The sequence below is a fragment of the Contarinia nasturtii genome, unplaced genomic scaffold (assembly GCF_009176525.2).
Source record: "Contarinia nasturtii isolate CC-2019 unplaced genomic scaffold, AAFC_CNas_1.1 Cnas_scaffold_414, whole genome shotgun sequence".
NCBI lineage: Eukaryota > Metazoa > Arthropoda > Insecta > Diptera > Cecidomyiidae > Contarinia > Contarinia nasturtii.
Genome location: NW_022197768.1, coordinates 1,827,443 through 1,837,450, shown reverse-complemented (window position 1 = coordinate 1,837,450; position 10,008 = coordinate 1,827,443). Strand labels below are relative to the sequence as shown.

Here is a 10,008-nt window from a genome sequence, read left to right as displayed (position 1 = left end):
CTGCTCCAGTCCACCATGCACCAGGTATCCCTATTAAAATTGCACAATGCACAATTTTCCAAACGCTAACAAATTATTAATCATTATCAAAACATTTGCCATTTTTGTCAAACTAAATCAAACCATTTCTTAAAATAGCACCTGCCTACCATGCTCCTGCTCCTCAATACCATGCTCCAGCACCTGCCTACCATGCCCCAGCACCAGTTGCCCATCACGGTAAAAAATCTATCTATTTCTTAGATTTCTTTAAATAGATTTCAATATCTAATCAATGGACATCATTGGAAAATTCAAAATACGTCAATTGATTATGATTATTTATTTAAAAAACATGTCATTTTCGCATTTCCAGCTGCTGCTAGCTACTCCGCATCAGAGGGATACAACTACAGAAACCCAAACTACTAAACCATTTCTAAATAATTTGATTTAGATCAACATGGTTTTGCTTCAATAATGGAGCTGACATAGGAACAAAATTGGAATGAGATATAAAACAGAACTATGATATGTATTTGGAAAAAAGTCTTAAATGAAAACATAAGCAAAAACATAAAAATAAAAAGCAAATATATTCAATAGAAATATAAAATATTGTATTTTTTTTTAATTTTGAACTCGGACACATCATTTTGGGAAGAGCACCAATTCAACAACAATACGCTTATCAATGCTTATAAATTTTCAGACATTGAAAATATAGAAAGGAATTTACGCGAGGATGAAAGTCTTGACAATATGTTACGCAAATTCTTCATAAGCGAGAGCATCATTGATAATGCTTAGCTCGTCACTCATCAATCATTCAACAATTGCAAATAACATCAATTGCCATAACATTTCTTGAACGGAATGAAACAAACAATATCAAAGTCTCAGATCTGAATGTTTCTAGCGATCTTGGAGAATTTTTGTTCGGACAAGATCAACTCTTTTTCCTCCGAAACATGGATAATGGTCATACACGAGTTTTGGTGGATGGCACAGAGGTTATGACGGGTGATTTGATGGCAATGACCGAAAGCCCTAAGTTGCAATAAATAAGGGAAAATATTTATTTCGACCAAAATCAAGACGAAGCAGATGTGGATACCGAGGAAGATGCGTATGAGTGACTCATAGTAAGTCAGCAGAACTTCCTAGATACATAGATAAGATCGGTGTACATTAGTTGATGTGTATTTACTGGCATAATGACTTCAAACAAGCTATTATCCCGTATACGTTTCAATCGGGATTCCTCGCTCAATAGCGTGATCCTTTTATCAATCAACCATCTATCAAAAGCTTGGCCCATATTAGTTTATGTGAGCTATAAAAAAATATATACTTTTACAACCGGAAATTGACCGGTATTTTCAAACTTTTTCGACTGTCAAAATATATTATTTATGATTATCTCGTACATCAAAATTTATTATAGTTAATTTTTACTTTAGATGATTTGAGTGCCAAATTAATCGACTGATTAGATTTGAGAATAGTTTGAGTTTACGTAGGTTGCTCCATAATTTTTTTTAAAATGGTACTTATAGTGTTGCCCGATGTAAACCATTGTCATATTCGTAAAGTTTGATGTTTTGGTATGTATTCGTGCCCTGAACCTTTTGTCGTACGAACGCTATTTGTATTGTTTACAGTGACTGGTAAACTGCGACTCAACAAAAAAATGAATTTTACACGTGAAGATTTTCGTAAAATGATTTACTACGATTTTCGAAGTAAATTATCTCAACAACAGTGTTTCGATCGACTTCATTTGGCCTTTGGCAATGAAGCACCAACCCTTCAGACAATTTATAACTGGTACCGAGAATTCCGTTGCGGTCGTAGTTCGCTCAAAGACGAGTTTCATACAGGTCGTCCAAAATCGGCTGTTGTGCCACAAAACATCGATGCTGTCAGAAAACTGATTATGGAAGATCGTCATGTGACCTACCGTGAGATTGAGGCATCTTTGGGCATTTCATCCCACAGCATACATACAATTTTGCATGAACATTTAGCCGTAAAAAAGATTTGCTCTCGTTGGATCCCACATAAATTGACCGATGAACAAAAAATGGCTCGTGTGAGTTGGTGTAAAGAAATGCTCAAGAAATTCAATCGTGGTGCTTCAAAAGACGTTAATAAAATCGTCACTGGTGACGAATCGTGGATATATGCCTATGAGCCCGAAACGAAACAGCAGTCGACTGTATGGGTCTTCCAAAATGAAGATAACCCAACGAAAGTTGTTCGAGCAAGAAGCACTTCGAAGCGAATGGTCGCCTGTTTTTTCGGGAGAAGTGGTCATGTGGCAACCGTTCCACTAGAGGATCGTAAGACCGTCAATTCTGATTGGTATACCACCATTTGTTTGCCCGAAGTGTTTGGTGAAATAAGAAAAAACAACCACCGTCGCAAAATAATTCTTCATCACGATAATGCGAGCTCTCACACATCTTTTCAAACTACTCGATTTTTGACCGGTCAAAACATCGAACTGATGGGTCATCCACCGTACAGTCCTGACCTGGCACCCAATGACTTTTTTTTGTTCCCAAGCGTGAAGAAAAAACTACGTGGTCAACGATTTTCGACACCAGAAGAAGCAGTTGAAGCGTTCAAAACACACGTTTTGGAGATATCAGTTTCGGAGTGGCACGAATGCTATGACAAATGGTTTCATCGAATGCAAAAGTGTATCGATCATCTCGGGGAATATTTTGAAAAACAATAAAACCATTTTCGACAAAAAACAACTGTGTTATATATGTTTTTAAAAAAAATTATGGAGCAACCCTCGTAAAAAAATAATCAACATTAATCGACTTATAGAGCAATTCGATACTTCTAAAATTACCCTGGTAATAATGGTCTTCACAACCAAAACGAACTAATTAGTGTTTTTTTAATTTGACATCACGAATTCGGTAAATGTTTGTGTTTTTACATAACGTTGCGTAAAATGCGTACAAATGTTTGTGTAACATGGACATATTCAAAAAAAAAATTGTTTGCCATTGAGTTTGAATTGAAAGTTTTGATGTTGTGGCAATTTAGCAAAGTTAACATATTATGTAAATCAATGTCTAATCCACTCCAGAATAAATTATTTTACCGGTCGAGGGATGTCCTTGGGCACGCACAAATTCTTTATTTATAAACATATTTTGCCGACATGAACTTCACCTAGATATCAACATAAATAACAAAAAACATCTAAACACCTGCATCAATGTTGCTAAAATATATGTATGTATATGACAGAATTTTTTCCCATCAGCAGTGATGAATAACAAATAAAAGTCTAGGGGCTTCCATCAGTCGTTCATACAAATTTATACACAATATTCACGTCCTATTCATCATATATAAGATTAAAATTTCTTGCCTATACCAGTGAATAAGGTGGTTTTTAAACTGCAGTGTAGCAAACACACAGAATAGCTACACAGAATCGAAGAAGATCCGCACAAAAGAGAATGAAAAAACATGCCATAGACGAAATATACACGAAATATACACCAAATATGTACAGTTATGCGCATTTATTTGACGTATTACAGATGATTTTGCAATATAGTTCACTATTTGCATTATAAATTGTATATATTTGAAGATAAAAGCCCCTAGATAAAAGTATAACCTGTCAAGCGGATTCAAATCATTTAATCAAACACCAATTAAAGTATCACCAGATGGACCGCACTATAACGTGTTTATGTTTTGTTTTTTGCGACGATGCCGGCCGCTTGCCGAATCCAGTAATTTGAATAAATTAAAAATATTGTGTTTTTTTTCAGCAGATCGAGGAAGAAACCAGAATATCAAAAAATGACTTCAGCAAACGCATTTAAGCTTTGTTGAAATTAGGTTAGCAATAGTATTAAAATAAAATTAACTTAATTAAATCAATCCAGTTGACGATTGAATATTATAAATAAACGTGAAGTTCCGCAAAAAATAGATTGTTCTGCGACATCTGAATTCCGGTGATATAACATTTAAATTTGAGAAAGATAGATGGCAAGAGATTGAGTAATTGGCAAATAATATATTGAATTGCATTTATTAATTTAATATGCAATATATAAGAATAGCAAAATGTGCTTTTTTCAAATCGATAACATAGTCATTGAAAAATCACCATGCCTGGATAAACTATGAATATATTATATTCTATTTCATTTTTCAAACATATGATCGTCGATATTTCTCTTGGAGACATTTTGTTGACAGATTTTTTTTTCTACAAATCGAACAAGACAATGCGTATTTTTTGTTTTAAAATCGCTGACGTGATGAAAATATATAAAAAATGGAATGTTCTTCGATAATAGACTGAGTGACTCAATATTTCATTTTTGTCTATTCATTCAGAGTTTGTTTGATTGTTGATACTTCACTGCAGACCATTTGACTTTTCAATGATCATCATTAATGTACTTACACTCTTTAGACATAGCATACCATAGACAAGGAGTAAACAAAGTTCGAATTCTATTGTACATCGCGATTAATATTGTGTAGTCCAATTGTCGGTCGATGACCATTTTTGGAGTCATAGTCTGGTCGATTTTGTCTGTTGGTTTTTTTATCTGGTTATAATTTGACACCAAATCACAACCAATTGAGCACATAAAGTTCATAAAATGGTATACACCCAAAGTCTTTACGATGTGGAAATAAGTATTTTTCGAATGACGAATTGCAATAAACATTTATCTCTACGATCAACGAAAACGAAATCAAAGTAAACATCAAAATTGGGTGGCACGGAAGTGCACACATTCAACACCAAATATGTTCAATTCGGGTAAAGTCTTAACACAAAAACTATATGTTATCTCTATGTGCCGCTAAAGATGAATGATTTGCATTTTCAAACAAGTTTTTTTTTTATTCCACTATTGGCCTTTGTTGTCGCAATTTATTTTGTCAAAAAAAGGGACATCAACAGCCGGCATAGCGTGTGAATAGACAATATACAACAAATAAATGCACAATAAGCTTAACATATCGTGCACAAAACCAAATGTTAAGATTAAATATCAAATTTGTGGATTCAACTGAAATGTGACTGAAAAGTGTTGCATTGACCCGTCAAAGAATCGGACTATCGAAATATTGGTCAGAAAAGAGGCAGTTGAAGGTGAACAAACTTATGCTTGTCGCATACATATTTGATGCCAAAGTGTCGGGTAATTTTCGTCGATTGTTCACATCAGGTGGAATAAATAGTGTTTCACGTGATTTTGGAAAGCTAAAAACACAATTGAAACATTGAAATGAATGAATGCGTGCACGAACAACAAGCGGACCATTTATGAATTGGTGATACAAAAACCCATTTTTCTTTCATCTTCTTCTTTTTCTTCTTCTTCGCTATTGTATATCGAAATGATTGTATTAGATTACGATGTGATTCCATTTCTAATTGGAGATAATTATGCGCAGTGTTGAATGGATAACAACAAAATATAAAATCAACTTGAAAATGTAGTCATTTAACACTAAATAAAATTTGATTGAAAGAGATATAATTATATCGGACGGCATCGGCTGTATCAAGTTGGGATGAGACATAATCTCTTGTAATCATTCATACAAAATGTTATTTTATTTTATTTTATTTCGTTCGTCTGTTGTGGTTTCAATTCGACAGCGATGATATTATTCTGTATTTTATGTTTTACCGATGTACCGTTGTTAATAATGCCAATGTAAAATTGTTAAATGAGTGGACATGCACAATCGCGCTCGCACATTGCTCGTGTCTCTTTAATGTGTCAGTATATTCTGTTAAAGTGATCTAATTATAAAAGGCTGTGTGCCAAATATGTAATTTAACGCTGAAATTGCCGTTTCTTAAGACAATACTTTGGACGCGCTTTAAATTCGTTCCACTTGATGCTCACTTACACACAATTTCAATTCATCGCGTAAAGTGCCTACTGTTTTCTTTGTTGTTATTGTGTATCTTCTCTCTCTCTCTCCCTCTCCCTCTCTCGCTCTTTCTCTTTCTTTAATTTTTCGTTTTTTTTTTCAAGCATGTATACATCAATAAACAATAAGCTTCAACTCACTTTTATTCGGGCGCATATTGTTGGACACAGATTGGTTTCATTCCATTTATATAAAAAAAAACTAGAATAGCTGGAGTTTTTAACATACTCTCTTCACACTCTCAAGAGTGGAAGTCATACTGTTTCATTCATCGATGCGAAAACAATGACAACATACAAAACACAGCCACTTTTCGGATGTAAGCGCGCAATTTTCGTGCTACCCATCTACGTATGCCTGCCAATTGAGCGCGCACTCCTCTCTTTCTTTGCTGCATACAAAATCATTGTTTTGTATAGATTTTATTTCGGTTTTTCTTTTAATATTTTTGCTGTTTTGTATGTTAACATGTGTGTGTGTGTGCTTTTTCCGTCGTACTTAGATGACTTCATGCTTCTGTAAGCATAATGACTAGAAAATGTATTTCAACGCAATCGTTTGTCTTTTTACATCTCTTCAAGCATACACACACACAAATCCACAGTCTCTTTACAACCAATTTCATTTGGTTTGCATGCCAAAAATGGGAAAACAAACCAGCCGATCCATGTTATAAATGATACACACAGATTTCGTGTGGTTTATTTCTATATATATAAATGTTTCGCGTAAATGCAAAAATTGAGCTAAACGATTTCATACGCGATGTAATTGGATTTTCGATTTGGTTTTGGTGAAAAAAACATTGTGTGCCAGTGTTCGACTGTCGAGCAATGTGCAAAGACCTAAATATGTTTACAAAATATCAGACGACAAATCAACCAAACGCTTTAATCAATTTCTAAATCTCATCAGAATCCCGTTACAATTTTTGTGTTTGTGTTTTGTTTATTTATAAAACAAGATTTACCAATTTGATATTTAGTACAAGGAAACAACAATATGTCCTCTGATGTAACATATTCAACGAAAAGCTATCGAAATGATTGGATATCGCAATTTGGATTATATCGGTAAGAGAATTGATCCAACGGAATCAAGTGTGACCTTTTTGTAATAAATTTCAATTTGTTCTAGGTATGAAAGTGCAACATCACCAAAAAGAGTTGAATACGAGCGACGAAACCGACTAGTATTGCGTATTATTTTTTCATTGGGCACCACATTATTTCTCGCTCTCTTAGTAAGTTCAAATGCATATCATAATTGAAACAAAAGATGTAATAAATTATTTTCATCTCAATGCAGATATTTTACATTGGTGTTTACATGAGTAGCTACAATGAAACGGATCGAATGTTATTTTCGGATGATAAACCAGAAACGGATGCAATTGAACCAAATTATTCGAATCCATTAACAACTGTGTTTTATCCGGACGATCAAATATCTTCGTATCAACACACAATCTCAAGTACGACACCAATGACTGGTAAAAATCAAGTGTCAAACAATGAGAACGGACTTGTTTCATTTGTTGAACATGACGATGCTGAAGATAGATCGATAAAAATAATTCCAACAGCAAATACATGGCATCCATTCAATCACAAACGACACTATAGCAATGTTTATCGCAATAAAATTGGACCAAATAGTGTTCATGATTTGTATCGAAAATCAATATTCGATACAACAACACCACAAAAACGGATATTTTACTCCGATGACATTGCAACCGATGATAATGATGAAAATTTTGATTATATCGATCCGGTACAAAATGTGAACAGCATTCAGGATATTTTAAATCATAATGAACCGGAAGGTTTTAGTGAAGAAATCACATATGTTGCACCATCGTTACCATTTTCACGGCGAATGAAAGTGGAAGGTATTTATCGTCGTGAAAAAAAGAAAAAACATGATCATATGAGTACAATGGAAAGTGGACAACATAGTTCAACAGTCTATGATGAAAATGTGCATCAAAAGAATGATCCATTTTCTAAATTTAAACCATCGAAACCAGGCGACGTCAATTTATTGGCATCTAACAATAATATGAAATTTAAACAATACACACACCATAAACCACGTCCATTAACAACACCAATGACATTGAATAATTATTATGAGGATTATTATGGTAGTCGCGATCCGAACATAATTTATCATCAAATTATTGCGGCAAATAATAAAAATCGTGATGCCACCATTCGAAATGGTCGCTTTGAAAAAGCGTCAACAACAAAATCAAATAAACCATTCAGTTTAATGTTAGACGTGTATCCGATGCCCGAGGAAACGACATTTGATTCATCCATACAGGCAACAATCCCAACACGGATAATACCATACAATCAATATCGACGACCATTTCAACCGGTCAATTCACATTCGATAAATCATAATTTACAGTATGGGAAAGAAAACTCGTTCTATAGTCATTTAAAATTTCCACAAATACAACAATATTCACCGTATCGAACACAACCATTTATCGCAAATGATGGTTTTTATCGAAATTACATAACAAATCGCATGAATACAAATGTTTATCGAACACTTTCAAAACCATCACCGTCAATGCCAATATCCGATTTGACAACGGAAGACAGTCCAAGTCAAATAACAGTTCATTTAAATCTATATCCAGATCGAAAAAAATATCATTCACGTAACGTCGAAATAATTCACACCGATAATAATTCGACATCAACGGCGGTTTCATCATCAGTGTCACCATTGCTGTTGACACCATCATTGAATTCAATGAAACATGATCATTCAACGTGGAAGCGTTTAGAACGCGAAAATGCAACAAAACCAATTAGTGAAATTGAAATTCGACCATCACGGCATACCTATATACCACCATTTTCAGCAATTAAAATCAATGCACTTCAACATCCATTCGATGTAAACGATGCAAATTCATCACAACAATCATCGGAACATACGGACAATTCAGATAAATCGGCCGAATACAACGATATGGTAGCATTTGATTCAAAAAAACTTCATTCAAATATTAAAACTGTAAACATGATATTTGGTCCAACGCCAAATCCAATCGTTTCAACATTACCGTATTTTAATGAGATTTCACCGACCATATCAACCGAATTGTCATCGTTGACATCGTCAACGTCAACGGTGCCAACTCAATTCGAATCAACAATGTCAAGTTCAATATATTCATCGTCAACCATCGCCGCCAATCACTTTCCATTTTTTAGCTCAAACAGTATTCCATTCGAAACAACGGCTGTGATCGACACGCTTAACGCAAGTAAAACGGATCAATCGACCACCATTTATGATAATACGATTCGGTTTCCAGATCATTGAAAAAGAGCAAAAGAGATGATGTATTCAAACTATTCACGTTTAGTGAATACCTTTTTTTTAGTTAGTTTGTTAAATAATTATATAATTCAATGATTTATTACCTGTTTTTTTGCACAATACTCATAACATACAATGTCAACCCCATGCAATGAACAAAAACAGACATGCTGTTTGAGCATTTTTGTTTAAACAAATAAATATTACATTTATTTTCCCATCAATTGGTGTATATGTATTGAGCATAGGTTGAAGTCATTCGATTCGAATACCAAATGAGCATTTGGCCATTCAGATCATTTGAATATTGAGTTTTATTCTTATGAATTTGCATATTAGAACGTTTACTTTCGTTAAATCGATTTGAATACGGTTTTTTATTTGAATTCATTAGAAAATAGGAACATAGGAAATGCGAGACCGGTTACCATTTGAAATTCTTGAAAAAAAGGTTAAAATTTATAAGAAAAAATAATCTTCTTATATCACAATATTTTATAAAATCATTATTCATTTTATACTGCTGATTTCAACCTGATCGAAAACGAAAATGATGAATGTTCTTTCTTTTCGACTCTTTTTTGTGAATGGCTCAAACTGTGAAATAAACAGATCCTCAAGTGAAAACACAACACCAATCCAAATTATAAATCTGCTACGTTTATATCAATATTTAAAAAAAAAAATAGTTTGCTTTTCGGCAATTCAATAACTTGACTGCTT

At 33.8% G+C, this 10,008-nt stretch overlaps 2 protein-coding genes across 6 annotated transcripts in view; both read left to right on the top strand.

Moving 5' to 3' along the window:
- The window catches only part of LOC116338574 (extensin-3-like), a 2,764-nt gene extending 2,169 nt beyond the window's left edge, over window positions 1-595 (top strand). For all 5 annotated transcript variants that reach the window (XM_031763929.1, XM_031763930.1, XM_031763928.1 and 2 more), the window contains 2 exons: window positions 139-219; window positions 356-595. In XM_031763929.1, the coding sequence (XP_031619789.1) occupies window positions 139-219; window positions 356-411 (137 nt within the window). In that variant the 3' untranslated portion in view covers window positions 412-595. The remainder of the gene's footprint in view (window positions 1-138; window positions 220-355) is intronic.
- Window positions 596-6,770: 6,175 nt separating this feature from the next.
- On the top strand, window positions 6,771-9,509 carry LOC116338762. The gene is made up of 3 exons (XM_031764216.1): window positions 6,771-7,007; window positions 7,072-7,177; window positions 7,243-9,509. The coding sequence occupies exons 1-3, from the start codon at window positions 6,937-6,939 to the stop codon at window positions 9,286-9,288; spliced, it is 2,223 nt and encodes a 740-aa protein (XP_031620076.1). The 5' UTR covers window positions 6,771-6,936; the 3' UTR covers window positions 9,289-9,509.
- Window positions 9,510-10,008: the final 499 nt, after the last annotated feature.